Consider the following 26,204-nt stretch of genomic DNA (forward strand, 5'->3'; position numbering starts at 1 on the left):
CCACCCTTCAGTTGTAGACACTTTGATTTATATTTAACTTGTTTATAGGATGTGGGCTCTGTTGGCTTGGCCAATTTTATTGCCAGAGGGCAGTTGAGTGACAACCACAGTCTGGAGTCGTATGTAGGGCAGTTCCTTTCCTGAAGGATATCAGTGAACAATCGACAATGGTTTCAAGGTCCTCATTTGACTTTTAATTCCAAATTTCTATAAATTCAGGTTCTGCGATCAGCCATAGTGGGATTTGAACCTAGGTTCTCAAGATGCGGCTTGCAGCTCTGGGTTAATACTCAACCATAACAGCAAAAGGTCATCAACTCTCCTTGATCAGTTTTCTGGTTTGTGTCAAATGAATCCATTTTAGAATGGGTTGTGTGACTTGTTTAATGCACTTCCTTAGTGGATGATATAAGTTTGTCCTCTCTCTCTCACCTTCTTTGTTGGTTCCTTTTTAATGTCTGATGCGGGTGTTAGAGAAACCTTCCAAAGGGGCAAGATGGGTATTTTCAACGTGTCTCCGCCGTGGTGGGTAGTTGGAATGCTGTAGTGGTTGCTGTAGTGATGACTACTTTTGCCATGAGTAATAGGTATTCAGCTGGAATTGGGGTGGCCTCCTGACATCACTCTGCAGGCTAATTTCCTCCAAGCTAAAGCTAACACATGCTCCAGGATTGGTGCTGGAACCTGCTGGGGGCTTGATTTATCTAACTCGCTCTCTGGCTTGAGCAGTACGCCCTTGATCTTTATAAAGGGTCAAGGAAGGGCTAATATTGAATGGATGTGGTGGTATGCTTTGCTTAAAAACTGCTTTTTACTTGCTGCTTCTGCTGTCCTGCATGCATTCTGCTTACGCACCTGTGCCTATTGCAAAGAGTGTTCCTTTTTTTTTAAAAACTTCAAAGTTTACAAATGTTAAAGCATTTGTACCAATTGTGTGAGAAGTTCGCAAGTAATTAAGTGTTTTTGTCAAAAGCATTTATATGCAACTAAATAGTGATGCTTAATAATTTGATAAGATTGTTGCAGAAATACTGTTCCAAACTGCATGCAGCATTTCGTAGCTAACTCTTGCTCAACAGTAGTGTGAAGAATTGCATCTCTGGTGTTAATTAACAAAGTCTTGAAAAGAAAATCTCGTTTTCTGCATGTCTGTCCTTCTAGCAGGAACTTGATCAAAACCTGCCCCAGAAACAGCTGGAGGATCAGAAACGGGTATGTAAACCAGCACATGCACACCTGGAAGACCAGAATGGGTGGAAATCCCTGCCCCTGTTTTGGAAATGAACAATTTTATGCACACTAAATCAGCTTTGCTTTAGATTACAGTAATTATCTGATTTGAAAGCTAATTGATGTGATCTCCAATAATATGTGCTTAATATGATTACAATATTTCAATATGGATGAACACAGTAAAGTGTGGATTAAGTTTTGTGTGTGAAACGTTCAGAAAGGGAATCCTATTCCCAAAATACTTATTTTCCAGACACCATTATAACAAATAACTGCAGTAAATTGGTATCTGACACTTCAGTCCTTGAGGGCATGGCAGATGTACTGTTGATGCTTCATCCTAAAAGAAGATTAGAGATTTGGTTATGTGTGAATGTGAAAATTAATGGCTTTGTGTGTACTGTTGAACAAAAGAAAGTGACCCTTTAAAGTAAATGCGATTCATTGACTTAATCCTAATCCTGTCTGTGTTTAGAGAATGATTCACTGGGAAGGAGGGGGAGGAGAGAAAATGAGGGGGAGAGAGGCTTGGATTATAGTCATGCAATACATCCTGTGTGGGAGGAATACAATGACAAGTTTTAACCTCAAACTTTCTACAGATTTTACTCAAACATGAAACAGATGATTGACACTTTGTCGTCTTAAAAGGATTTACCAAAATTTACAAAGGTGAAGTTTACAGGAACTGTGTAGATATTTTAAGAATAGATTGCAATGCTACCCTGAGGCAAATCACACTTATGAAAAGGCTTCATTAAATTTGTTTGATGCATTTATGTTTTGTGTTCACATTGTCCATTTGTACAATTGGAATTTCGTTTAAATTGTAGCAGCGGTTCTTAAAAACTGCAGAAATGAACTAGCTGAGCAGAATTCCATTGTCAATGGTGCTAAGTGAGCAAAATTATCTTTTTAGCTTCAGTATTCTGTTCAAAATATTTTGTGCACATTTTCTGCTGCTTTTCTTTCACCTAATTTGTCATAGTTTTTTTAAAACATGTCTCAAACACACAATTTGAATTGACTTAAATCTGGCCTTGTCAGGTTAGAATGATTGTTGGATCTAGTAATGGGGAATGAACCAAAATGGATAAAAAAAGGAAACGTAAGGGAGCCTCTACGCAATAATGATCATAACATGATATGCTTGGATACAGAAGGTTTAAGAATGGGCAAAAAGATCAGGTTAATAGATTGGAGAAAAGGCTGAATTTAACAGCCTGGGAATGCAACTTGGGGGGAAACATATGGCTATATTAACAAACAGGAGAAAGTGAGGACTGCAGATGCTGGAGATTAGAGCTGAAAAATGTGTTGCTGGAAAAGCGCAGCAGGTCAGGCAGCATCAAAGGAGCAGGAGAATCGACGTTTTGGGCACAAGCCCTTCTCCTGCTCCTTTGATGCTATGTTAACAAACAGTAATATAGAACAATTACGGAAACATTTAAAATGCCATTCCCCAAGGTCTAGTGAAAATGTACATCGGTTTTAAAAAAAACTTTATGCTAATAGGACTCCATGGATCAATTAGAACATCTGGAAACAATTGAACATGAGAAAAGAGGCATTCATTAAATATATAGATAGTAGAGGATTGCACTACAAGGGGAAATGCAAAAAGATTCTGCGAAGTCAAAAATCAACTTCGGAAGGTATAAAAGAAATATTAGGCTGCATTACCAAGGAACAAAAACCTATAAAATATTTTAGACTTTAAATGGGAAAGAAAGACTATAAATGGGGATTGGGCTGTCTAAGGACACAGGATATTACCAGCAATATCAGAAATATTAAATGATGATTTTTACTTCGGTATTTACAAAGGAGGTAGAACTTGGAGATGTTCTAATAGTGGGATCTACAGTCCTCTTCTGAGGAACTTTAACAGCTTTGTTAGACAGGTAAGGTAAAAGAGGGCAATGCTGCTTGACTATTGCACACTTGGGTTCCAGTACCATGTGATTTAAGATCTTTGCAAAAGGTGCTATCGAACTGATTCTTTTAAAAATGTGACATGGAATAAATGAGCTCAAGTGCAATTAGAATTTTTTTCAAGAATTAATGATTCTATTTGATTAGATTTTTAGACACCATTCCTTACAGTGTGGAAACAGGCCCTTTGGCACAACAAGTCCACACTGCACCCCCCCCCCCCCCCCCCACCCCCCCCAAAAAAAGAGTAACCTGTCCAGACCCCTTTCCCTCTGACTAATGCACCCAACACAATGGGAAATTTAGCATGGCCAATTCACTTGACCTGCACATCTTTGGACTGTGGGAGGAAACCAGCGTACCCTGAGGAAACCCACACAGACGTGTGGAGAATGTGCAAACTCCACAGAGTCACCCGTGGCTGGAATCAAACCTGGATCCCTGGCACTGAGAGGCAGCAATGCTAACCACTGAGCCACCGTGCCACCCTGACTTGAAGCAATCAAGATGGTGAGGTTAAAGCCCCTTGTCAGATTGGATGTGTCCAGTTCTTTTGAAATAATCTAGGGAAGAAATAGCAGGGATGTGTCTAATTAAATGTAATAAATTTTCATGCAAAAGTGTGGTGCTAGAAGACTGGATAGTAAATCAAATCCTTTTGAGGAGGAGGAGAAAACATGTCCAGAGAATTTTTAGAGTAAGCAGACACCTCAACTTAATGGAATCCCGAATTAAGGAAATGCTGTAACAGCATCAAGCAAAGTAACAGTTAAAAACCTGGCTTGACCAATGTCATTGTATTTTTACACAAGGTAGCAGACAGAAGAGACAACCGGGACAAAGTAACTGTCATTTGTCTGGATTTTTGAAAGACTTTCAATGAACTGCCCTCTAATAAACTAATGAATAAGCTCAGAGAATGGTATCCGAGATCTAATGGCAGAATCGACTTTTGGTTAGCTTCTAGACAGAAATAATCCAAAAGGAAGAAAGGCCGGTTATTTAGTGTCAGAAGATGGGAAATGGCGTTTCATAAGAATCAGTGCTGGGACGACTGCTGTTCACAACTTAGATTAACCATTTAGAATTTAATATTTTCTCCATTTGCAAATGACTGTTAGTCCGTATTGAAGAGGACTGTATCACAATGCAGGAGAGCATTAATAAAATTCCAAAATAAACAAATAATTGCCAAATGAAGTTTAATACCATTAAATATGAGGTACATTTGATAGGAAGAGCAGAGGTGTCAAATATTACTCCAAAGGTGCAAGTGTATGTAGAGTAGAGAGACAGATTTTGGAATGCAAAGATATTAAAATGAAAAAGTTAGCAAGACCTGTTTTTTTTAAAAAAAAAAATCAAACCAAGCATGAGGCCCTTGGCTTAAATAGACGACAACTTGAGTGCAATGTGCAGTTCTGGTTACTCTGTTCAGTGTCGCTGTATCTTGTATAACAGAATGTAGTGAAGATACACAAGGAAGACATCAGCAATGCGTAGATACTCATATCAGGAAAAGATTGACAGATAAGCCTTTCCTCTTGAGTGGGGTGAGGTCAAGGTGATCTAATTGAGGTCTTTAAGACATTTGACAGTGTGGATACAGGGAGAATATTTCCTTTCTGTTGAGAACAGCATAGCAAGATGCAATCAATAGGGAATGGTCTCCAATGAAATTTCATGAGAAAATCGGGAAAAACTTTCTTAGCCGAGGCCTGGTAAGAGTCCGCTTGTTATCACAGAGTAGTTGAAGTGAACAGTTTAGATGCTTTCCAGGGGAAACAGACCCCTCTGCAAGGGAGAAAGGAATTGGGGTTTCCAAACGTAGATTTCTATGAGAAAGAGAAGCAGACTTGAGTGAATCATAAACACTGGCATGAACTGAATGAGCCAAATCGCCTTTTTCAGTGCCATTTATCCTGTATCAAATGACTTCATTGAGTTTGCTTTACTCTTTAGTATTTCAGATCAAAGTAATGCAAAGTTGAAGAAATTATTATTGAAAATTGGTTGTGGCATTTGTTTAATGGCCAAGGGCTGATCTATTTCAGTTTTGTTGATCGGAAGACATTGAGGATGTTGCTGAGTAAATATGTTAATTCCAGTTCAAACGTTTGGCTGTGATAATGTCAGTGAAACCCTACTACTATTGAAATGTTTTGGATGGTCATCTCCCATACAAATTATGTCCCTTCTGCTCTTTGATTACTGGAGGCTTTCAGTCTTAATATGTTCTGTTTGAAACCCACAATGCTTGCACAGTGGAACAATTGTAAACCATTTGTAGTTCTCCAGATAGTTTATTATATTTTCGTAACTATATTGGTGTATGTATGTACTGCTGATTTTACTTTGTGTCCGGAGAAGTATGTTGAACATGCAAATGTGCTGCTGGCTTTATTGTTCGACAGTGGATTATTAAAACATTTTGCTTGCAAGACAAATTAAGTTACTGTGAGTGTGTTAAGACTCTGACTGCAGTCTCGATCTGTACTCTTCAGTTCCATATACTGGTGACTTTGCAACATTTGTCATGTTTTGTCTGTCTGTGCGCCTGTCTGTGGTTCCCTCCTCCCCCCTCCTTTTTGCCTAAATCAGCTTTTTTTTTGTTTTAAAAAAAAACTTCCTTAGGAAGACAAGGGCAAATATTTGAAATTCAGTACCTTCTGGAAGGGGATCTGTATTTACTATACAATATATTTAAAACCTTCTGTGGTTAAACATTTATCCTTCTGGCTCACTTTCTCCATGTTTTTCTAATTTCCACATCAAGATCACACAGAATGCAGGGGAAAAAAAAACTGATTAGTGTCTTGTGACACGGTTATAGCACTACTGTCTCTGAGCTGAAAACTCCCAGTTCAGGTCCCACTCCAGGACTTGATGGCCAAGAAAGGTACATTACAATGTGATCAAGTATAGAAAGTAGGAGATCATTCAACCCTCTGAACCTGCTCTGCCATTTAATACGGTAATGACAATGTTTCTCTACCTCAATGCCATATTCCCCCTTTTCTCTCTCGACCCCTTGAAGCCTTAAATCTAAAAATGCATCTGTCTCTTTCTTGAATATATCCAGCCTCCACAGCCTTACTGGGATAGAGAATTCCATAGATTTGCTACCCTTCAGGTAATGCGTTTCCCCATCTCAATCCTAAATGGTCTACCATGTAACATTTATTTCTTTGTTGATTCATTTTGTGGGATGTGGACATCGCTGGCTGGGCCAGCATTTGTTGCCAGTCTCTAGTTATCCTTGACAAGTTTGTGGTGAGTTGCTTTCTTGAGCTGCTGCAGTCCACCTGCTGTGGGTTGACCCACAGGTCAATGCCCTCTGGGAGGCAATTCCAGGATTTTGACCCAGTGATAGCAAAGGAATGGTGACTTGCGGGTGGTGGCGTTCCCATGTATCTGTTGCCCTCTTCCTTCTAGATGAAAGTGGTTGTGGGTTTGCAAGGTGCTGTCTGAGGATCATTGGTGAATTTCTGCAACGCATCTTGTAAATAGTGCACACTGCCAATACTGAGCGTCAGTGGTGGAGGGATTGGATGCTTGTGGACGCAGTGCCAATCACGTGGGAGGCTGCTTTACCCTGTATGTTGTCAAGCTGCTGGAGTATTGTTAGACCTGCGCTCATCCAGGCAAATGGGGAGTATTCCATCGCACCCCTGACTTGTGCCTTGTAGATGGTGGGCAGCCTTTGGGAAGTCAGGAGATGAATTACTTGCTGCAGTATTCCTAGTTTCTGACCTGTTATTGTAGCCACTGCATTTATGTACTGAATCCAGTTGCATTTCTGATCCATTATCACTCCCAGGATGTTGACAGCAGGGGAATTCAGTATTGGTAACACCATTGCATGTCAAGGGATGGTGGTTAGTTTGTCTTTTATTGGTGATGCTCATAGTCTGGCATTTGTTATCCCAAATGTTACTTGCCAATTATCAGCCCAAGCCTGGATATTGTCCAGATCTTGTTGAATTTGGGCATGGAGTGCTTCAGTGTCTGAGCTGTCACGAATAGTGCTAAACATTGAACAATCACCGGTCAATATACTCACTTCTGACCTTATGGACAGGAACGTTGTTAATGAAGCAGCTGAAGATGGTTGGGCCAAGGACACTACCCTGAGGAACTCTTACAAAGATGTTCTGGAGCTGAGATGACTGACCTCCAACAGCCACGTCCATCTCCCAGTGTGTCAGGTCTGACTCTAACCATTGGAGAGTTTGCCCCCTGATTCCCATTGATTCCAATTTTGCGAGGTCTCTTTGATGCCACACTTGGTTGAATGAAGGGTTTCTGGACCCTTGGTTCTCCTACATTTCTGGTAGGTTATTTGTACCTTTTTTTTTGTCAAGGCAGAACCAAAGTATGTGACCAAATTCTTTGCCATGCCATGTGATGAACAATCACCTGATGAAGCAGCACTCCGAAAGCTAGTGCCTCCAAATAAACCTGTTGGGCTATAACCTAGTGTTGTGATTTTTAACTTTGTATATCCCAGTCCAACACTGGCTGCTCCACACCATTTGTTCCCCATTGTAATTTCTCCAGCTTCTAACTGTAAGGGAACCTACATTTGTCCTTTCTTAAATTTGTTTCTTCACACATTCACAGGGGCCTTTAGGTTCCCTTGCTCTATTTTCCCACTCCTGATTCAACATTTGTCCTCTTTTGCTGAACTGCACAACACTTCCAATCCTCAGGATTGCTGCTTTTTATGGCATTTTTAAATGTTTCCTCTTTAGAAGTGATGCTATCCCAAATTTCTTTTGTAAGCTTTTGTAGCTATCTTGATTCGTGATACAGTCGATCGGAGTCACCACTGGGTAAGTTTTTCTTTCTAGCTTTGCATTGGAGAAGACCAACTTGACCTCATTTGATGTTCCTGATACAGGAGGATTGTTTGCATTGAGAAATATTCCCTTTTCTGATTAAAAACTTAGAAAGCGTGATTTTCAACATAATGTAAAGAACCAATTAGGCCCCTCCACCTATCTTCACTGGTGCTTACAGCCAGTAGCCTCCTTTTTTCTGGTTCACCCAAGTTCTTGAATTTTTATGGAAAACTTAGTTGATTTGTAAGGCTTGGAATTTCACCTTGGTTTTTTCCAATTTTTGTGGAAACCTATTGGTGTTACCTTCTTTCTGTTCTGTCCATAAAGCTTGTGAGCCACAAGTCCTGGTAATAGAACCCAGCGAAGATTCCTTTATAACAGTTTCTGCACATGGCGTGACTAAATGCTACTAATACACTGCAGCGCTTCACTATAAGATGGATCTTTCTGTTGTTTGCAAGGACTTTGTGCTCCATTTGGATCCAAACACTGATGTTAGTTGCTTTACGTGACTGGATACTTGCCTAACTCCATTACATTATTAATTTTTGAGGTATGCACATCACTGGCAAAGCTGGTACCATCTGTGACTCCCTGCTGGATCTGCAAAAGTAGAGGATGGCCTTCTGATACTTCTGTGATTTGCCATGTCTGGGTACAGCTGAGTGACTTGCTTGCCCTCTTCTGACAAATAAAAGACAGTGTTGCTTTGGGACCGAAGTTGCAACTGGACAGGCTTGTTTTCTACTTGAATTGAAAATGCTTTGATGGGAACTGATTATTTGTTTGGATTGCAGATTGATCAGTATAAGCACTGGACAGTGTCCCCTGAAGGGAGTGAGCTGCGCCTTGGATGTTTTTTTTATTGTAGTTGCTGCCAATCCAGTGAAACCATTCTGCTGTTACTTTTTTTGGTTAAAAAGCAGACCGCTGATGACATTGAACTATGCAGCAAACTTGTTCTTCTCGAATGGGTTGCTTTTCAGCAGTGGAGTGGTGGATACCTAAGTTTTTTTTTTAAATTGGTTGCTGCTTCTGACTTCCCAGCCTTTCTTCTCTGACTCACTAAGAAACCTACAATCAGCTTACTGTGCACATAACAGCAATATTTCTTGGTTAATATTGCTGAGCATCAAATCCCAAGGGGCATTTTCTAACTGAGTTGTCAAGAAAACCATTTGGTGATCATTTGGTACCGGAGTCCATTGCTAAACTGGTGGATAGCAGGATGACGTTCAGCGATTCTTTTGAAATTTAAGCTTCTGACAATGCAAGAAAAGGCTAAAATTCATTTGTTACTTCATTAGCAAATAAACTAAGAATTTCTTCTGCCGTCAGCAGATAATTTATCTGCTGCAACAACACCTTGTTGGCTTTAATTTGGCAATGAGAGCCAAGCTCATCATGGCAATATTGCTCCAGGATGGACTGGAAATACCTTTTATGTGATGGAGCTTTTTATCTTTTTTTTCCTGTTTTTTTTATTATTATTTTTTTTAATTTAACCCCCACACTACCACCTAAGTGCGGTAGTGCTTATTTTTTCCCCAGCACCCATGGTATGTGTGTGCAGGTGTGAGACACAGTGAAAGACACAAAGTGCACGAATCTTTATTCAAATTCCACCACCAGGAAGATAGGAAAACACCCGGGTGGCCAGTGACAAACACTGCCCTTCACATCAAGGGGCAGTGCTGTGTGATCAAAACAGTGAAGGGGAGGGTAGGGACTAAATCAAAATAGAGTTGGAGGGGGAAATGATGCACTCCACTCCCTGCGGCGCCCACCTCTCCCTGAACAACTCCAGGTGATGGAGCTTTTATTTTGGGGAAAATAAATTAGGAAGTATTATTAACCAGTCTTCCTCGTTCTTGAGTGGAGCTTTCTCACTTCCAGTGTTGGTTGGTTTCCCCTCGAGAGGTGTACGGTATATGGGGCTTTGTGCTGGAGTATTTTGTATTTTCTTTAGCCAGTCCTTTACATTTTTGTTCATTTTTAGTTTGGGGCACTTCTGTTTACTGTTTCAACCCCAAACCCTAAGAGGACAACACCAGTGTGAACCTTTGTATCCAAAACACGCACAGATCGAATGGTTTGCGTGTCTAATGCAAGGTTGATTATCGTCTTTTCGCAAGGATTGAGAGACCTCTTTCTACAAATGTGGACTGCTGCCTCAATCCATTTCTTAAAAATTACAACAATTCACCTTAATGCAGCAAAATGTTCCACTGTGCTTCACAGGAAGCTTATTAAACAAAATTTGGTATCAAGCCACAGAATTATGCAGGCGAATGAAATACTGGTCAAGAGGTAGACCTGAGGAGCATCATCGTGGAAGGAAGTGCAGGGAGTTAGTCATTTAAGCAGGTATTTCGAGATCTTAGTCTCAGCAGTTGGAGCTGCAATCACTATCAATCAAGTGAAGGAAATTGGGAATGAGCTGGGAGTTAGAATTATAGGAATGCAGAGTTCTCAGGGCTGAGACAGGTTATGAGAGAATGATGTGGCTATGGAGAAGTTTGAACACGTATTATTAAAATCTGCTCCTGGTCCTGCAAGTGTCATTGTCCATGTCAGGAAGCACAATGTCTCATGGATAAATAGCCCTTGGCATGGGTTAGGAGATCGACAGCAAAGTTTTGAATGAGCTCAAGGTTGCAGAGGGTATTAGACTGGAGACCAGCCAGGAGGCCATTGGAAGGCTGTAGATAGAGCTGAGACCAGGCAAAGGCTTCAGTCACAGATGGGAAGAAGTGGGCTGTATTATGGCAGTGGAAGTAAATGGTTTTGGTAATTGGATGTGTGATTAGAAAACAAACTTGTCATTTACATCTCCTGACCTTGAGATTGTTATCTAAAGCTTTTGGTCCTCCTGCGTGTTAAATTGGTGCACAAATTTGAAATGTAAAAACTTTTTATACAGTCATAGAGGTCTCCACTCGGAAAAAGGCTATTCAGCCTATTGCACTGGTTAAAAACTAGCGCCCAACCACTTTCAAATAGGAGAAAGTGAAGACTGCAGATGAGGAGCAGGAGAGTCAATGCTTCCTGATGAAGGCCTTATGCCCAAGACGCCAACTGTCCTGCTCCTCGGATGCTGCCTGACCTACTGTGCTTTTCCAGCACCACACACTCGAATCTGATCCTCAGCATCTGCAGTCCTCACTTTCTCCTAGTTGATTTCAACCTGACTGCCAAGCCTCTTCCAAGGATGCCTACCTTGAAGCTCTCCCTTCTCTACATTTGAACATAAACCCTTCATCAGCAATGTCGATTCACCTGCTCCTCGGAAGCTGTTTGATCTGCTGTGCTTTTCCAGCATCTCTCACTCAACCCGAATGGTTTTCATACCACTTTCCAGCACTTGGCCATATCCTAGTAGGTCTGATTTTGCAAGTGCACATCTAAATACTGCTTCAGTGTTATGAGGGATTCTGCTTCACAGGCACTGTTCCACATTCCCACTACATTCTACGTGAAAATGTTTTTCCTTTCATCCTCTCCAAGGGAAAAGGTCACTTTCTGTCCACCCTGTCTCTGTCTCTAGGCCTCCCCACGCACACGTGTGCGCACACACCATCTTAAACAATCTTATCAGTGTCCCTTCCTCCATGCACCACCCCCACAGTATCCTTTGCTCCAAGGAAAACAACCCTTGGATTGTCTGCATCCTGTCTAGTGCAATCACGCCATCCCTGTAATTTGGATTCCAGAACTCTCCCACAAAACCTGAGCTGTGACCAACCAACACTTTTTATATAGTTCCAAGCATCGCCTCCCTGCTCCTAAACACTCTGCCTCGGCTAATAAAGACAAGGATTCCACGTGCTGCCTGAACCATCTTTTTTTTTTTAAACTACCTGTCCCTGACATTAAGGAACCAGTGGGCATGCACGCCAAGGTCTCTGATTCTCTGAGCTCTAAAAGGTCCTAGTGTTTGTTGTGTATTCCCTTGTCTGTATTCAATGCATCACCTCTCGCTTATCTGGATTGAATCCACTGATCATTTCATCTGACCAGCCTGTTTGTGTTGTATTGAGATTCAAGCCTACCTTCCTTTACCAATTTTATATCAACTGTGAACTCATTGATCAACCTTCCCACATTCAAGTCTAAGTCAATTACTTATACCGCAAGCAGCAAGGGCCCCAATACAGACACCTGTTGGATCTCACCAGGCAAAGGCTTCTGGTCACAAAAACACCCCTCGATTGTCACTCTTTTTGGTTCCTGCCATTCAGCCAAGTCAGGATCCAATTTGCTAACATTTTGTGGATTTCTTGGGCTTAACCTTTGCTATCTGTCTAATCTTAACAAAAGTCTTGCAGATATCTCAGTAGACTACATCAAAAGTATTGTTCTTATCTACACACCTGGTCACCTCTGAGAAATTCAGTCAAGTTGGTCAGACGTGACCTCCTTGACAATGACCTCTGTTGATCAAAATCCTGCTGACTGTTCTTGATTAATGCAGATTCACTCTGTTCCTCAGAGTTGTTACCGATAGCTTCTCACCCGTAAGGTTAGACCAACTGGCCTATAGTTTCCTGGTTTATCCTTACCTTGAATAATAATACCATATTGGCTGTCATCCAGTCATAGAACCATGGATTCATATTTCATGGAAACAGACCCTTTGGTCCAACTTATCTATGCTGACCAAATTTCCTTAACTAAAGTAGCCACACTTGCCTGCGTTCAGCCCATATCCCTGTAAACCTTTTCCTATTCATGTACCTGTCTAAATGTCTTTTAAATGTTGTAACTGTACTTGTATCTACCACTTGCTCATACCACAAACTGCTGTGTTTGGAAAACATTTTCCCTCCGGTTCCTTTATTAAATCTTTCCCCTCTCCCCTTAAAAATATGCTATCCAGTTTTGAAGTCCCCCACCTTAGGGAAAGGACACCTGCCATTCATCTTATGTGTTTTTCCCCCCCCCCCTCCATGATTTTATAAATCTCTATAATAAGGTCCCCTCTCCAGTGGAGGAAAAAGTCCCAGCCTATCGAGCCTCTCTTTAACTCAAACCCTCCAGTCCTGGTAACATCCTTGTAAATCTTTACTGCACCTTCTCCAATTTAAGAATATCGTTCCCAACTCCAGGCAACCCGAACCTTTGGCACCTTTTCCTGTGGCCGAATAGGAGTTGGATATCCATTGCAAAGGCTCTTGCAGTTTGCTCTGTTGACTCGCACTTGGGATAGATTTCATGTGCCCCTGGTGATTTACATACACTTAAGTATGTTCCATTTCAGCAAAATCGGCAATAGGAATGTATAACCCAAACCACGATGCTCTATCTTGCCACCTAAGTTTGGGTGCAGCAAATAAGAGGACCACTTGGTGATCAAGCATCCTTGCGCGTTGCATGTTAACCATGTATCTGGCAGTCCAACATCTGCTTCTCTTCAGATAACCTATGACCTAGCCCAGTTTCCCCTCCACGATTCTCCTGTTTTAACCTGGAATAATCTGTGATTAAACTGACCAGAAAGAGATGTTTCCCCTTAATAGCCATGTAAATTTCAGGGGAAACCCCTCTAAATTCAGGAGACTACCTTTTGCTAATGTTGATTTCTCTTCCATTGTAAACAGTTTACGATTGTTCCTTTTTCACTGTCTGAAAGTTTGGTACTCCCTGCTTGTCTAACACACTTGCTTTGCTTTTCCAAGGGTGAAGCTCTAAGGCAGATCTTGGTCAATCGTTACCACGGCAACGTCCGGTCAGTAGGTAGAAGAGACAGCTTGACTAATTTTCATAATGGCCCACTGTCAGCAGGAGGGATCAACAAATCCCTTGAACGAGGTAAGATATTCCTTTTATTTTGCTTCAGCTTGGTTCCCAAATAATAACACACCAGTGGTTGGGTGCAACATCTGGGGAAAGAGGCTCCAAGTTAATGTTTCGGCTGATGAACTGATGTCAGCAGGTACAGAATCGGGCAAAAGATCTAAAGCAAAGATCAAATGGGGTGGCAAACAGGCATGACTCAATGATGAAAGTGTTGATTGGGCTCCCAGTTTTGTGGCAGATTACAAGTGGGCCACAGGATTTTTTTTTAATAAAACCACACAAAGTTATATTCGACAGCCAGTCTGCATTTTAATGCCTGAATTCTTATGTGGTAGCCCAGGTATAATTGGAATGTATTTGGTGGCTACCTTAGACTTGCCTGTGAGATGTCCATGAAACCTCATTGAATTCACTTTCTGTTTTTGCTTTTCCCCTATGAGTACTGAGGGAATTTCTGCAGCTAACTCTTGACAGCAGCCCATTGAACACGCCTGAACTTACTTTTCTGATTGGGTCTGTTTTGACCTACTTTTGTGTCGTTTTGTCTGAGCAGGTACTGCAGCTCGTTTTCTGTCCGGGCTGTTCTTGATTGTAATAATTTGATGCAAAACTGTAGAGTCTGAAAACCTGTGCCTTTTTCATCAGTAGTCAAAGGATACTGAGCAAATTTTTCTTGAAATTGTTGTGAAATTGAGACGTCCAGCACTACTCTTCAGAGAGAATTTCCCCTCCTGAGTGTTGGGTTCTGTTAAGTTTAAAGCTACTTCCATTAGTTGGATGTGTCCTCAAAGTTGAGGGGTTAATGGTGAATATCACATCCTTTTTTTTTGTTTCGATAGCTTCTGATGAAACTTGGGTGTAGCTGGCTAACGCCCTGACTTGGTTTGGCATCAACCTGACCAGAAGTCATCGGAGTCCCTAGCTCAAGCTTAAGTAGCACAGCCAAACTGGATGAATACTTTGCAGTTATTGAGTGTGGAGCATTATTAAACCAAGTGCAACAGAAAAATAGAGACTTGAAGCCAGACCAACAAGCTTTAAAAATGTGCAGATAAGGCACACTTAACAAGCTTATTCCTCAGCACCACTTATTGCCAACACCCAGTCATTTAATTGAACCCAGACTGATTGCTATATCGTAGCCGAAATAACATCGGATAGCCTGCTGTTTGCAAATGTGCTGTGCAAAGCCAAGGCCAAGCTGGTCCCTGCTCCTCGGCTTACCTCAGAAAACTGTGTACACATTTTTAAAATTACCACAGGGGGAAGCCACCTCAGGTTACAAATGTCACCAGTCTCTATGCTGTACTTGAAGCCTTGGCGTGGATCTCCAAGTAATTAAAGCAAACCACCGATGGATTCAACAGCTTCTGTTCTGCCAGTAATCAGCAGCTGTCTTTGGTCAGGTTACCAAGGGAGTTTGCGACATCTAACTAATGGGGTACAAAAATAACTACAGTAACTTAAACCATATTGCATGGAATTTACCACTCTCGAACAGCTATTCAATGCTCTGCAAATAGCCTCCTCCCACTCTGATTCTTTTAACCCCACTGATCTTGTCTTCTGTTCCTTCTTTATATTATCTTTCCTAGCATTACCTGAAATGCATCTGTCCTCAGACTCCCTGTGCAGTGGTGTGAAACTCATTCCAACTACGGACAGTATTGAAACTGTGCAGCAAAGAATTTGGCTTTTGGGATTTTAAGATTTCAAGATTTCTTGAATTCTGCTCAGAAAATAAAAACATAATTTCTCTGGTCACACGTTAAGCCGCAATGCCCATAGTCAAAAGTCGCGTCATTGGATCATTTTGAAAGGTGGATTTAAGTGGTGATTAAAATTTATAACTGTCTCAAAAGAAATGAAACATTGATAGGAGTTGGTGCGTCTGTAGCTGTTTCTTCAACACCTTCTCCCTGCACCCACCCTCCAAGAGCTTGTTCCACTTTCATAAGTATTGAATCAGCAGTTTGTAGGTGCATCAGCTTCTCCTCCTGTTAGGCTGAGAGTCAACTGCAACCTATTATTGTTTACTCCAATAAACAAATGCTGAAGTTGCACTGTGACTCCAGGCCATTCATTTCTACTCCATTAGGAGGCTCCTTGTAACTTGAACTAAAACAGCTGTTGATTAACAGCATAGCAGAAGTTATTAAATCCATCAATGCTCACTCTTAATTGCATGGAGGTCCTAGTGGATGTGCCAGGCTTCAACTGCAGCACAGAAAGTGGTGACATTTAGAATTTGAGAGAGGATGTGCACACTACATTAAAAGGCAAAAATAACAAATGTGTCACACCAGAGCTGCAACATGCTGACATTGCATTCTTGGCTTTTGTCAGGTTTAACCTGAATTTTAGGAGTTGCCTTTTAGATAGATAGTAATCATCAGGTTAACCCTAAAAGCAGACAGCTTACAAATAATGCTTAGCAATAATTTGCTTGCAATTAGATATTGTAAAATTATAGGCTGACACAGGTCTAGCACAGTAAGTACATCAGTGATTCGATGGAAAAGGAGCATTAAGAAATGATTATTGAATCCGATTGAAAGAAACAGTGAATGAAATTTCTGTCCTGCTGTCAATGTGATTGACGAACTTGCACTAACATTTATACCTGCTTTTATATCTGGGAACATCTATTGAAACCTGAAAGCTGTAATGCAAACTTTTATCTGTATTGACTAGATGGAAACTGGACAGTTTAACCAGGGGAGAGGTTGTTTTATGATGCAGCTTGTATAAAATTTTCCAGAATATTGATGAAAACCGCCAGTAAATGCTCAGAAGTGGACAATAATGACTTGGGGGTGCAGGACTCAGTTTTGCAATTTGCGGTTTACATGAAACTTGGAAGTGAACTAACCAGTGAGTAAAATATTTGTAGACTTCCAGCGGGAATGGAATGTACGGAGAAATGCAAATAAAATTTGCAAGAATCAGAGGAAAAGTATTGAAGAATGGGTGATGTGAGGAAATGATCTTTCAAGAGCTATGGTTAGAATTTGGAACACATGCTTCCTGATAAAGTTAACACAATGAGAACTAGGAGCAGGAATAGGTTGTTTGTCCCCTTCAGCCTTCTCTGCCATTCAGTGGGATCATGTCCGATCTGCCCTTGCTCATGTCCACACTGTTAGGTTTTGCCATAACCTTTTGATTCTCTTGCTGATCAAGAATCTATCTCAGTCTTAACTCTACGCAAAGACTCTGCTCCCACAGCTCTCTGTGGTACAGAGTTGCAAAGACACGTGATCCTCTGAGAGACGAAATTCCCCCTCATCTCTTAAATTGGTGTCCCTCAATTCTGAGACTATGCCCTCTGGTCCTCGACACTGTCACAAGGGGGAACCTCCTCGTAGCATTTACCCTGCCGAGCCCCTTCAGGATCCTACATGTTTCAATGAGTTCATCTTTTATTCTTCCAAACTCTAGTGAGTAGAGTTCCAGACCTGTTTAACCTTTTTGCAGATAGGACAATCCCTACATAGCAAGGATCACCTTAGTGAACCCATCTTTTCTGAACTAAGGGGACCTAAACTGCTCACAATATTCCAGATGTGGTCTCACCAGTGCCTGTAGAGTTGCTGTAAGGCTTCCCTGCTCTTAGACTCCAAACCCCTTGAAATAATGAGTAATATTCCATTAGCCTTTCTGATTATCTGCTGCACCCGTGAGCTAACTTGGTGTTTCGTTCACAAAGCACCTTTTTGTATTGCAGGGTTCTGCAGTTTTTCTTGATTTAAATTATAGCTAAAACATTCAGTAATGGCTTTCAAGAAGGAACGAGCCAAATTTGAAGATAAATTTTAAAATTGCAGAGGTATGGAGATAGAGTAGGTAGTTGAATGAACTTCAAGGCTTCACGATAAAGCTGACGTAAACTTACTGTCTCAATGTGCTAGAATTTGAATTGATTTTCATTAATACAAGGCCCAGTGCAGATTTTACATTCTCAGGCAGGTTCTCGGATGTAGGGGTAAACCAACAGATTAAGTCCTCTCTTGTGCATTGCTTGAATATATCTTCAGACTTTAAACCAAGTAGTTGTATTGATCATACTTGATGTGCTGTCTACTCATTGGAGCTCCCTAAGGATAGGGCCCCTTCCATACTCGTGACTTCTCCCACGTAGAAAGACAATGGCAACCGATACTAGGAAACACCAGTATGTGCGAATTCTCTTCGTGCCACACACACTATTCGAAGGTGTCACACCTTCATTGTCACTGGGTCAAAGTTCTGGGACTGCTGTCTTTTATGGGTGTCACCACACATATGGAATGCAGTAGCTCAAGAAGGCAGCTCGCCATTGCCTTTTCAAGGTTATTTGGGGATGAATAACATGTGCTTGTCCAGCTAACAAAGCCCATATCCTGTGAAAAATTAAGAAAAAGATAGCGTGCATTCTGTCTTGAATGGGGCAATGGTTATATAGGAGCAAGATTCAAGAGCAACTCGACCATAATGTGTAGAACACTTGCAATTCAGATTTTTGTTCCTGAAACAACCTCTTGCATAATCGGCCCATACAAGACACTCACTCGCACTACACAAATGTTTGTGAGTGTTTACACAGACAGAGTGATGAAATACAGTCATATGACTCCATGGAATAATTGGCAGACATCCATAAGTGCTTTCATGGGAAAATATTAGGCAGTTCACTCATTCTATGAATTTTCATGTAGTAGTAATATGTAGGCATGAGTTGACAGAGTTGTTTATAGGTGGAATTTAATGGGAGGGTGGTGAGTGAATTAAAGCTGGGAATTTGTGCAACATTCTCGGTAATTAAGATCAAGCTAGACACCCATCCACATTTCGCTGTTATTTAGAATCAGAGTCATATAGTACAGGAACAGCCTCATCAGCCCAACTTGGCCATGTGCACCAGTTTTCCCAACGGAACTAGTCCCATTTGCTTGTTTTGGCCCATATTCCTCTAAACCTTTCCTATTCATGTACCTGTCCAAATGTGTCTCAAATGTTGTAATTGTACAGCCCTCTACCATTTTTCTCTCTCAGTTCATTCTATATATGCACCACTCTGTGAAAAAGGTTTAGGTTCCTTTTTAAATCTTTCCCCTCTCATGTTAAACCTATACCCTCTGGTTTTGGATTCCCCTACCCTGGAGAGAAGATCTTGGCTATTCACCTTATTATTTTATAAACTCCCACAAGGTCACTCCTCAGCCTCCTCCACTCCAGGGGGCGAAAAGTCCCGGCCCATCCTTGCTCTCCTTTAAACTCAAGCTTTCTGTCTCAGTAACATCCCTGTAAATTCTTTTTCCACCCGGGTGACCGGAATTGTACACTGTATTCCAAATGTGGCCGCACCAATGTTTTGTGCAACCATGACACGACATCCCAACTCCTATATTCACTGCTCTGACTGAGAAAGGCAAGTGTGCCAAATGCTGCGTTTTCCACCCTGTGATGCCACTTTCAAGGAACTATGTACCTGCACCCTTGGGTCTATCTGTTCGACACATTCCTTCAGAGCCATACCATTAACTGTGTAAATCCTGCCCTGGTTTGTCTTACCAAGATGCACCACATTGTATTTATCTGAATTAAATTCCATTTGTCATTCCTTGGCCTACTGGCCTAGTTCATCAAGATCCTGTTGTAATCTTAAATACCTTTATTCACTGTCCACTATACCACCAACTTTGGAGTCATTCACAAACCTACTAATCATGTCTCCCCATAGTCTCATCCAAATCATTTATATAAATGATGAATAACACTGGACCCAGTACTGATTGTTGTGGCAAAGCACTGGTCGCAGACCTCTAGTCTGAAAAATCATTTTGTACCACCACCATCACCCTACCGTCAACCAATTTTGTATCCAGTTGATTAGTAGGATTCCTGTGTGATCTATGGAGGAGAAGGCATTGATGATGACAGTTGATGTACATCAGTTTCTTTGAGCATTATAATTTGTGATGGTGTCTGTAAGATTTTATTGCTTGAAGTACCTTCAGAATTTGACATTTGAGTTGCTCAGGAATGTGGGTAGCTCAGGGTTTCCTTTTGCTTCTCCAATTTAATGCTTCAACACAGTACAGTTGACCAGCACCTTTTTTGCCTCTTTTGTAGTCTGTATTGTTGTGAAGGTTTAAAATTCGTCCTGATGAATGCAAGATAGAGTCATACAGATGGAAACAGACCCTTTGGTCCAACCCGTCCATGCCGACCAGATATCCCAATCCAATCCAGTCCCACCTGCCAGCATCTGGCCCATACCCCTCCAAACCCTTTCTATTCATATACCCATCCAAATGCCTCTTAAATGTTGCAATTGTACTAGCCTCCACCACATCCTCTGGCAGCTCATTCCATACATGTACCACCATCTGCGTGAAAAGGTTATCCCCTTAGGTCTCTTTTATATCTTTCCCCTCTCATCCTAAACCTATGCCCTCTAGTTCTGGACTCCCTGACCCCAGGGAAAAGACTTTGTCTATTTATCCTATCCATGCCCCTCATGATTTTATAAACCTCGGTAAGGTCACTCCTCAGCCTCCGCGCTCCAGGGAAAACAGCCCCAGCCTGTTCAACCTTTCCCAACAGCTCAAATCCTCCAACCCTGGCAACATCCTTGGAAATCTATTCTGAACCCTTTCAAGTTGCACACTATCTTTCCGATAGGAAGGAGATCAGAATTGCATGCAATATTCCAACAGTGGCCTAACCAATGTCCTGTACAGCTGCAACATGACCTCCCAACTCCTGTACTCAATACTTTGACCAATAAAGGAAAGCATACCAAATGCCGCCTCCACTATCCTATCTACATGCGACTCCACTTTCATGGATCTATGAACTTGCTCTCCAAGGTCGTCTTGTTCAGCAACACTCCCAGAGCCTTACCATTAAGTGTGCATGTCCTGCTAAGATTTGCTTTCCCAAAATGCAGCACTCTGCCAACTTTTCAGCCCATCTGATCAAGATCCTGTTGTAATCTTTGCTGTCCACTACACCTTCAATTTTGGTGTCATCTGCAAACATACTAACTATACCTCTTCTGCTCTCATCCAAATCATTTATGTAAATGACGAGAAGTAATGGACCAGTGCTGATCCTTATGGCACTCCACTGGTCACAGGCCTCCAGTCTGGAAAATCAACCTTCCACCACCACTCTCTGTCTTCTATCTTTGAGCCAATTCTGTATCCAAATGGCTAGTTCTCCTTGTATTCCATAAGATCTAACCTTGCTCACCAGTCTCCCATGGGGAGCTTTGTCGAATGCCTTGCTGTTTAAATTCTTCATATGGACTTCAGTATGTTTCTCTTTTCATCAGTATTCAAGTTCCATGCTACTAGTGACTGTTTATATTTTCAGAACTATACTGAAGCTAAATGAATTAAAAGATAAGTTGCAAAGACTAGACTTGTGTCTCTTGGACTGTAGACGATTGAGCATTCCTCTACTTGGTGTTTCAGATTAGATATCTGTCTGTTAAACGTGTATCAAATTAAGCATCAAAAGATGTTCCGTGATTTACAAGGGTTTTATTATAATTCAATGGCTTAGATCAAAAACCAGTTTCTCCTTTTCTGTCTGTATCCCCTTCCTATCCAGGAATCAACCCCTAATGGGTAAGAATCCAGATGTATTATTTGGAAAAAAAAATCTATTAGTATTTCTTTTTGCAATTAGAAACATGAAGCAGGAACAAAATTTCAATTTTGCATTGCATAAATTTCAATCTTTGCTCAGGTCAGCACTTCGATTATTCTTCCTGCAGGATGTCAATGATGTATTCTGCTAATTACAACTAATTAATCAAAGCATCCAATCACCAATTTAGTCACGCTGCCCCATTGGGCATCGTTGGTAGAATATCTCCTTTTGTTTTCCGAAATTGACTGTCGAATTAACAAAGTCATCCAATCAAGTAATAACTGCAAACACTGCTCACCAGGGGCAGTGTAACAGTACCAAAAATGAAAGAAGAGAGGAAACCAAGCAGGGGATGAAATCAAAATGGAGTTGGAGGGAGAAATGTCTCCCTGCTCTCTGATTTTGAGGATGTTGGTGACATGTGGGCACAGATATAGCTGCAAAAGAAGGCCAGGCATTCTAGAAACAACTCCCTGCCTGGACATTTTCGTGACAAATTTTAGCTCAGCCCAGGTGGAGGCCCCCATGGAGGTCTTTTAACATGCCCAGCCCCCTCAACACAGGAAATGGGGAATGAAGTGCTACTGAACAAAGATTAGCAAGTTGTTTAAATAGCTAAAAAAGGAACAAATTCTCCCATGACCAATGTATACTGCTGACTCCACAGAATAAACATTTGGGCTGGGAGACTGTGAAACCCTTGCACAGTGCTGCTGTGCGCGATGCCCTCCAATCAGGTCACTGGTGGAAAGCGGGAAGACTTTTGCGTTGTGGAGCCTCCACTGGGGACCTGAGAACTCATCTCTCTCTTCGTCTAATTTTGGGAAAAGCCACAGCCAAATCTCTATTCACTCAAGAAATGCACAAATTTACTGTCCAGGGCAGTGTGACAATAACAAAGAGAACCCAGCTCCTCTTTTTAGTTAAGCTGGTCAGAAATGTCAGGATGCACATTCAGAGCAGGTAGGACCTGAATCCAAGCCGCATTTCTCCTCCACTGTGCCACAGGAGCCATCAGCTTCTTTCTAACCAAGTAGGAAGTCCACTGAGCCTTGCCTGGTCTGAATCGACGCTAGAGTCATTCTGCTTGATCATTGGAGGTGCAGTGGTAATGTCCCTATCTCTAGACCAGGAGGCTTGGGTTCAAATCCTGCCTGCTCCAGACCGGTGTTCTCATTAGCTTAGACAATCTTTTGCTTGACCCTTAAAGGGACTTGCGTTCGTAACACTGCTGTGGATGATGGAAAAAAAAACAATTGTTTGCTTTGACAGGGAAGTACAGCATTGATAGTTTAACCTGAAATTTCGAGCATCTGGGGATGCTGTAAGAAAGAAAGTAGGAATCTGAGATTTGTCCCTAAAAGGTTGCTGAAGGCGAGGGTCATTTGAAAATTTCAAAATTGGGGTTGATAGGTTTTTGACCGGCAAACATGCTGTGGAACAAGGAGCCTAGTCCGCTCAATGAAATTGGCGTACAGATCAGCAATGATCATTTTGAATACTGGAACAGGCTCAAGGGTAGTTTGTTGTGAGTAAAAATGGCTTTGGGTTTAAAATTAACAACATTTTTTGGATTATATTCTCTTTGGTTTTAAGTGCATCCGTTTAGAACATTGTTCTCCCCATTTGTTTAAATGATATCAGATTTCCAGGTTAGAGTTCAGGACCCTGTAAACTGCAGCAATAATGATGTGGTTCCCTGAGCTGAGTCAAGGGTTGGAAGTTAGACCCAGAGAACCTGATGGGGCGGCTTACTGACAGATAAATTTTCTACCTTCCAGAAATTGTCAAAACTTAATTTGCATAGAGTTGTTTGGCAGCAATCCCTTGTTTTATTAATTGACCAAAGTTGTCTTTGAGATAGCTGATTGAACCGGCCTTCACCTCTTGAAATTAGACTATCCAACCCCACCATGAGTAACGCCGATAGGAATATTTAGTCAGCTCGGCCTGTGAAGGAGGGCCTCTTGGTACAGGGCTGTGATGATGCTCTGTCTGACAACTGATCTGACTTGGCTTTTCAAGCTGGCTAGCCTCAAATTAATGCCGAGGTGTTTGACAAAGAGCAAAAGCTACTAGCACCAGACTACAATGATTAGTGGGACACCATTGTGACATATACAGTACAGTGTTGAGCCAAGTCTACAATGAAGTTTAGGGCTGATAACATAGCATTTAAGCAAGTCGGGGAAAAGAGTGGAGTAGAGATTAAACAGGATATGTGGCAGTTTGTGGAAAACTTAGATGGTATTTTCAGCTTCTGTGAGGTACTGCACATGCCTGGTAAATTTGGCATTGATTTGTGGATTGGGAAAATCCTTGTGGAATCTAAGTAGAATTGGGGTGATTTAATTAGAATCATTTGGCCCATCGAGTCCACACCGATCCTCCAAAGTGCATTCCACCCGGACCCACCCTATCCCTGAAACCCTGCATTTCCTATGGCTGATCTACCTAGCCTGCACACTTGGAGATTATGGGCGATTTAGCATGGACAGTCTACCTAACCTGTGCATCTTTGGACTGTGGGAGGAAACTGATTCGGAGAAAACCCACGCAGACACTGGGAGAATGTGCAAACAACACAGGCAGGCTGGAATTGAACTCGGGTCCCTGGTGCTGTGAGGCAGCAGTGCTAACCACTGTTCAGGCTGGGAGAGAGGGAAAGAATTTCTTCTCTCTGAATTGCTTTGGTTCCTCTTTCAGGTGCTTGACTCTTCTGAGATCTGAACGTTGTGCCAATGTTTTCTCCACCTGTTGTGACCTCCACCTGTCGAAAGTGCCGTTGTAAATTTGTAGTGTAGCCCTTTAATGCTCCTTTTTTGGAAAGATAGCTTCATGCATTTTGTGTATGGCTTTGGAGGAATTGAATTAATATTCCAGTATCAATGTACTAAATATGTCCAGGGTATCATATATAATATTTTTAAAAAAGCATTCCAAGATGTTTGTTTGTTTGCACGGATCTCTGAATAGGATCTGAATAGGATATTCTTCGGCATGTGTAATAGGTTGCAACAACTCTTCAGTGGATCATTGCAAAAGCACTGACTTTTCTGTTCACAAATGAAAGATTAAAACTTGCCAATTTCCCAAAACACAGTAACTCTAAAGTTGTTGTTGATAAACTGTCAATCTTTTCTGTGCTTTGTTTTTGATACTGTGTTGTACATATTTCAGGAAGTGGTGCAGGACCGGGCACACTGAGCAGAGGTGAAATGAGCCTTGCAGAAGTACAATGTCACTTGGACAAAGAAGGAGCATCAGACCTAGTCATAGACCTCATCATGAATGCCACCAGTGACCGGGTCTTTCATGAAAGTATCCTACTTGCAATTGCTCTACTGGAAGGGGGCAACACTACAATTCAGGTATAGATATTGATGCCACCCTAATATTGACTGTTGTGACCTCCTAATTAAAAGTGTTATGGTTTATGCTGCATGATGATCCCTGAAATCACCCCTCCCTATCTGGTGAAAGATCACATAACACCAGGTTATGGTCCAGCAGGTTTATTTGGAAGCACTACTTTTTGGAGGACTGCTCCTTCACCAGGTGATGAAGGAGCAGCGCTCTGAAAGCTCATGCTTGTGAATAAACCTGTTGGACTATAACCTGATGTGTGATATTTGACTTTGTACACCCCAGTCCAACACCAGCAAATCCAAATCATGACAGCCCTCCCTATATGTGTAGCCTACTCCAGTCCGAATATCTTTGCATTTCTTCCATTTGGTGTCTTGCTAACTCCTGAAGAGCTTCACCCTGCCACTAAGCAATGCCATCAGCTGACTAGATCCTGGTCTCTGTTATTCCCTCTGACGTTCCAGTCTTCTCGTCTTAATATCTCCTTATTGTCAGATTTATCTGATAAAGCTTCCATGGAATGCCTTTACTTTTTTGTCATGTGCAAGATAAGACTGAAGTATAACCTGTTGCTTTATGCATAATTTATTAATTGTGTATTTATATTTTGATGGTTTTTGTCAGAGTAATTTATCCTCCAGTATAAATATTGTTATGCCAAATTAATGCGAATGTCCTGTTTGGACATCTGTACAGTTAAATACTGGGAAAAGCCATGATTGTCTGTTACTGCTGCAATAAATATTTAGTCAATTTTATATTTACGAATTCTACTTAGACGACAGCAATTATGAGAATACGTTGCTGGAGAAAATTCCAGGAGATTTGTCTCATTCACAAACCGTTCGGATAATAAATTGTTTTTGTAATGATTTGGATGAAGGGACTGCCTGTAGTCAACTGTGCAGACAGAAAGATTGGGAGGAAAGCAAGTTTTGAGAGTACAAACGGTCTGCATAGTGATATATAGGAATAGGGAAAATATGGTATAATGTGGAAAAGACCACTTCGAAAGAAAGAATAGAAAAGCAGGATTTAAATGGAGAGAGATTCTGAATGTTGCAGTACATAGAAATCTGGATGTATGTGAATCACAAAAGTTATAGCAAGTAATTAGGAAGGCAGCTGAAATATTGAGCTGCACTGGAATATGAAAGTAGAGACCTCTTGCTACACTGGGAAAGAAAATGTATGAGACCACACCTCGAAGTGTATTTATTGTCATGATTGTCTTACCTCGCAAGAGATATACTTTGGAATGATTCCAAAGGTGAAACTGTTGTCTACCAAGAGTTGAGCAAGTGAGACCTGTGTTCCTGGGAGTTTAGAACAATGAGAAAAGGTATAATTGAAACATCTACAATTCTGGGGGCCCGGACA

At 41.4% G+C, this 26,204-nt stretch overlaps 1 protein-coding gene across 1 annotated transcript in view; it reads left to right on the forward strand.

Moving 5' to 3' along the window:
- Positions 1-26,204, forward strand: part of itpr1b (inositol 1,4,5-trisphosphate receptor, type 1b) — a 506,200-nt gene that overhangs the window by 293,147 nt on the left and 186,849 nt on the right. Inside the window, exons 39-41 of the mRNA XM_043708559.1 lie at positions 1,162-1,212; positions 13,691-13,823; positions 24,636-24,826. Coding sequence (XP_043564494.1) covers positions 1,162-1,212; positions 13,691-13,823; positions 24,636-24,826 — 375 coding nt within the window. The remainder of the gene's footprint in view (positions 1-1,161; positions 1,213-13,690; positions 13,824-24,635; positions 24,827-26,204) is intronic.

This window comes from Chiloscyllium plagiosum, chromosome 18, assembly GCF_004010195.1.
Source record: "Chiloscyllium plagiosum isolate BGI_BamShark_2017 chromosome 18, ASM401019v2, whole genome shotgun sequence".
Lineage (NCBI taxonomy): Eukaryota > Metazoa > Chordata > Chondrichthyes > Orectolobiformes > Hemiscylliidae > Chiloscyllium > Chiloscyllium plagiosum.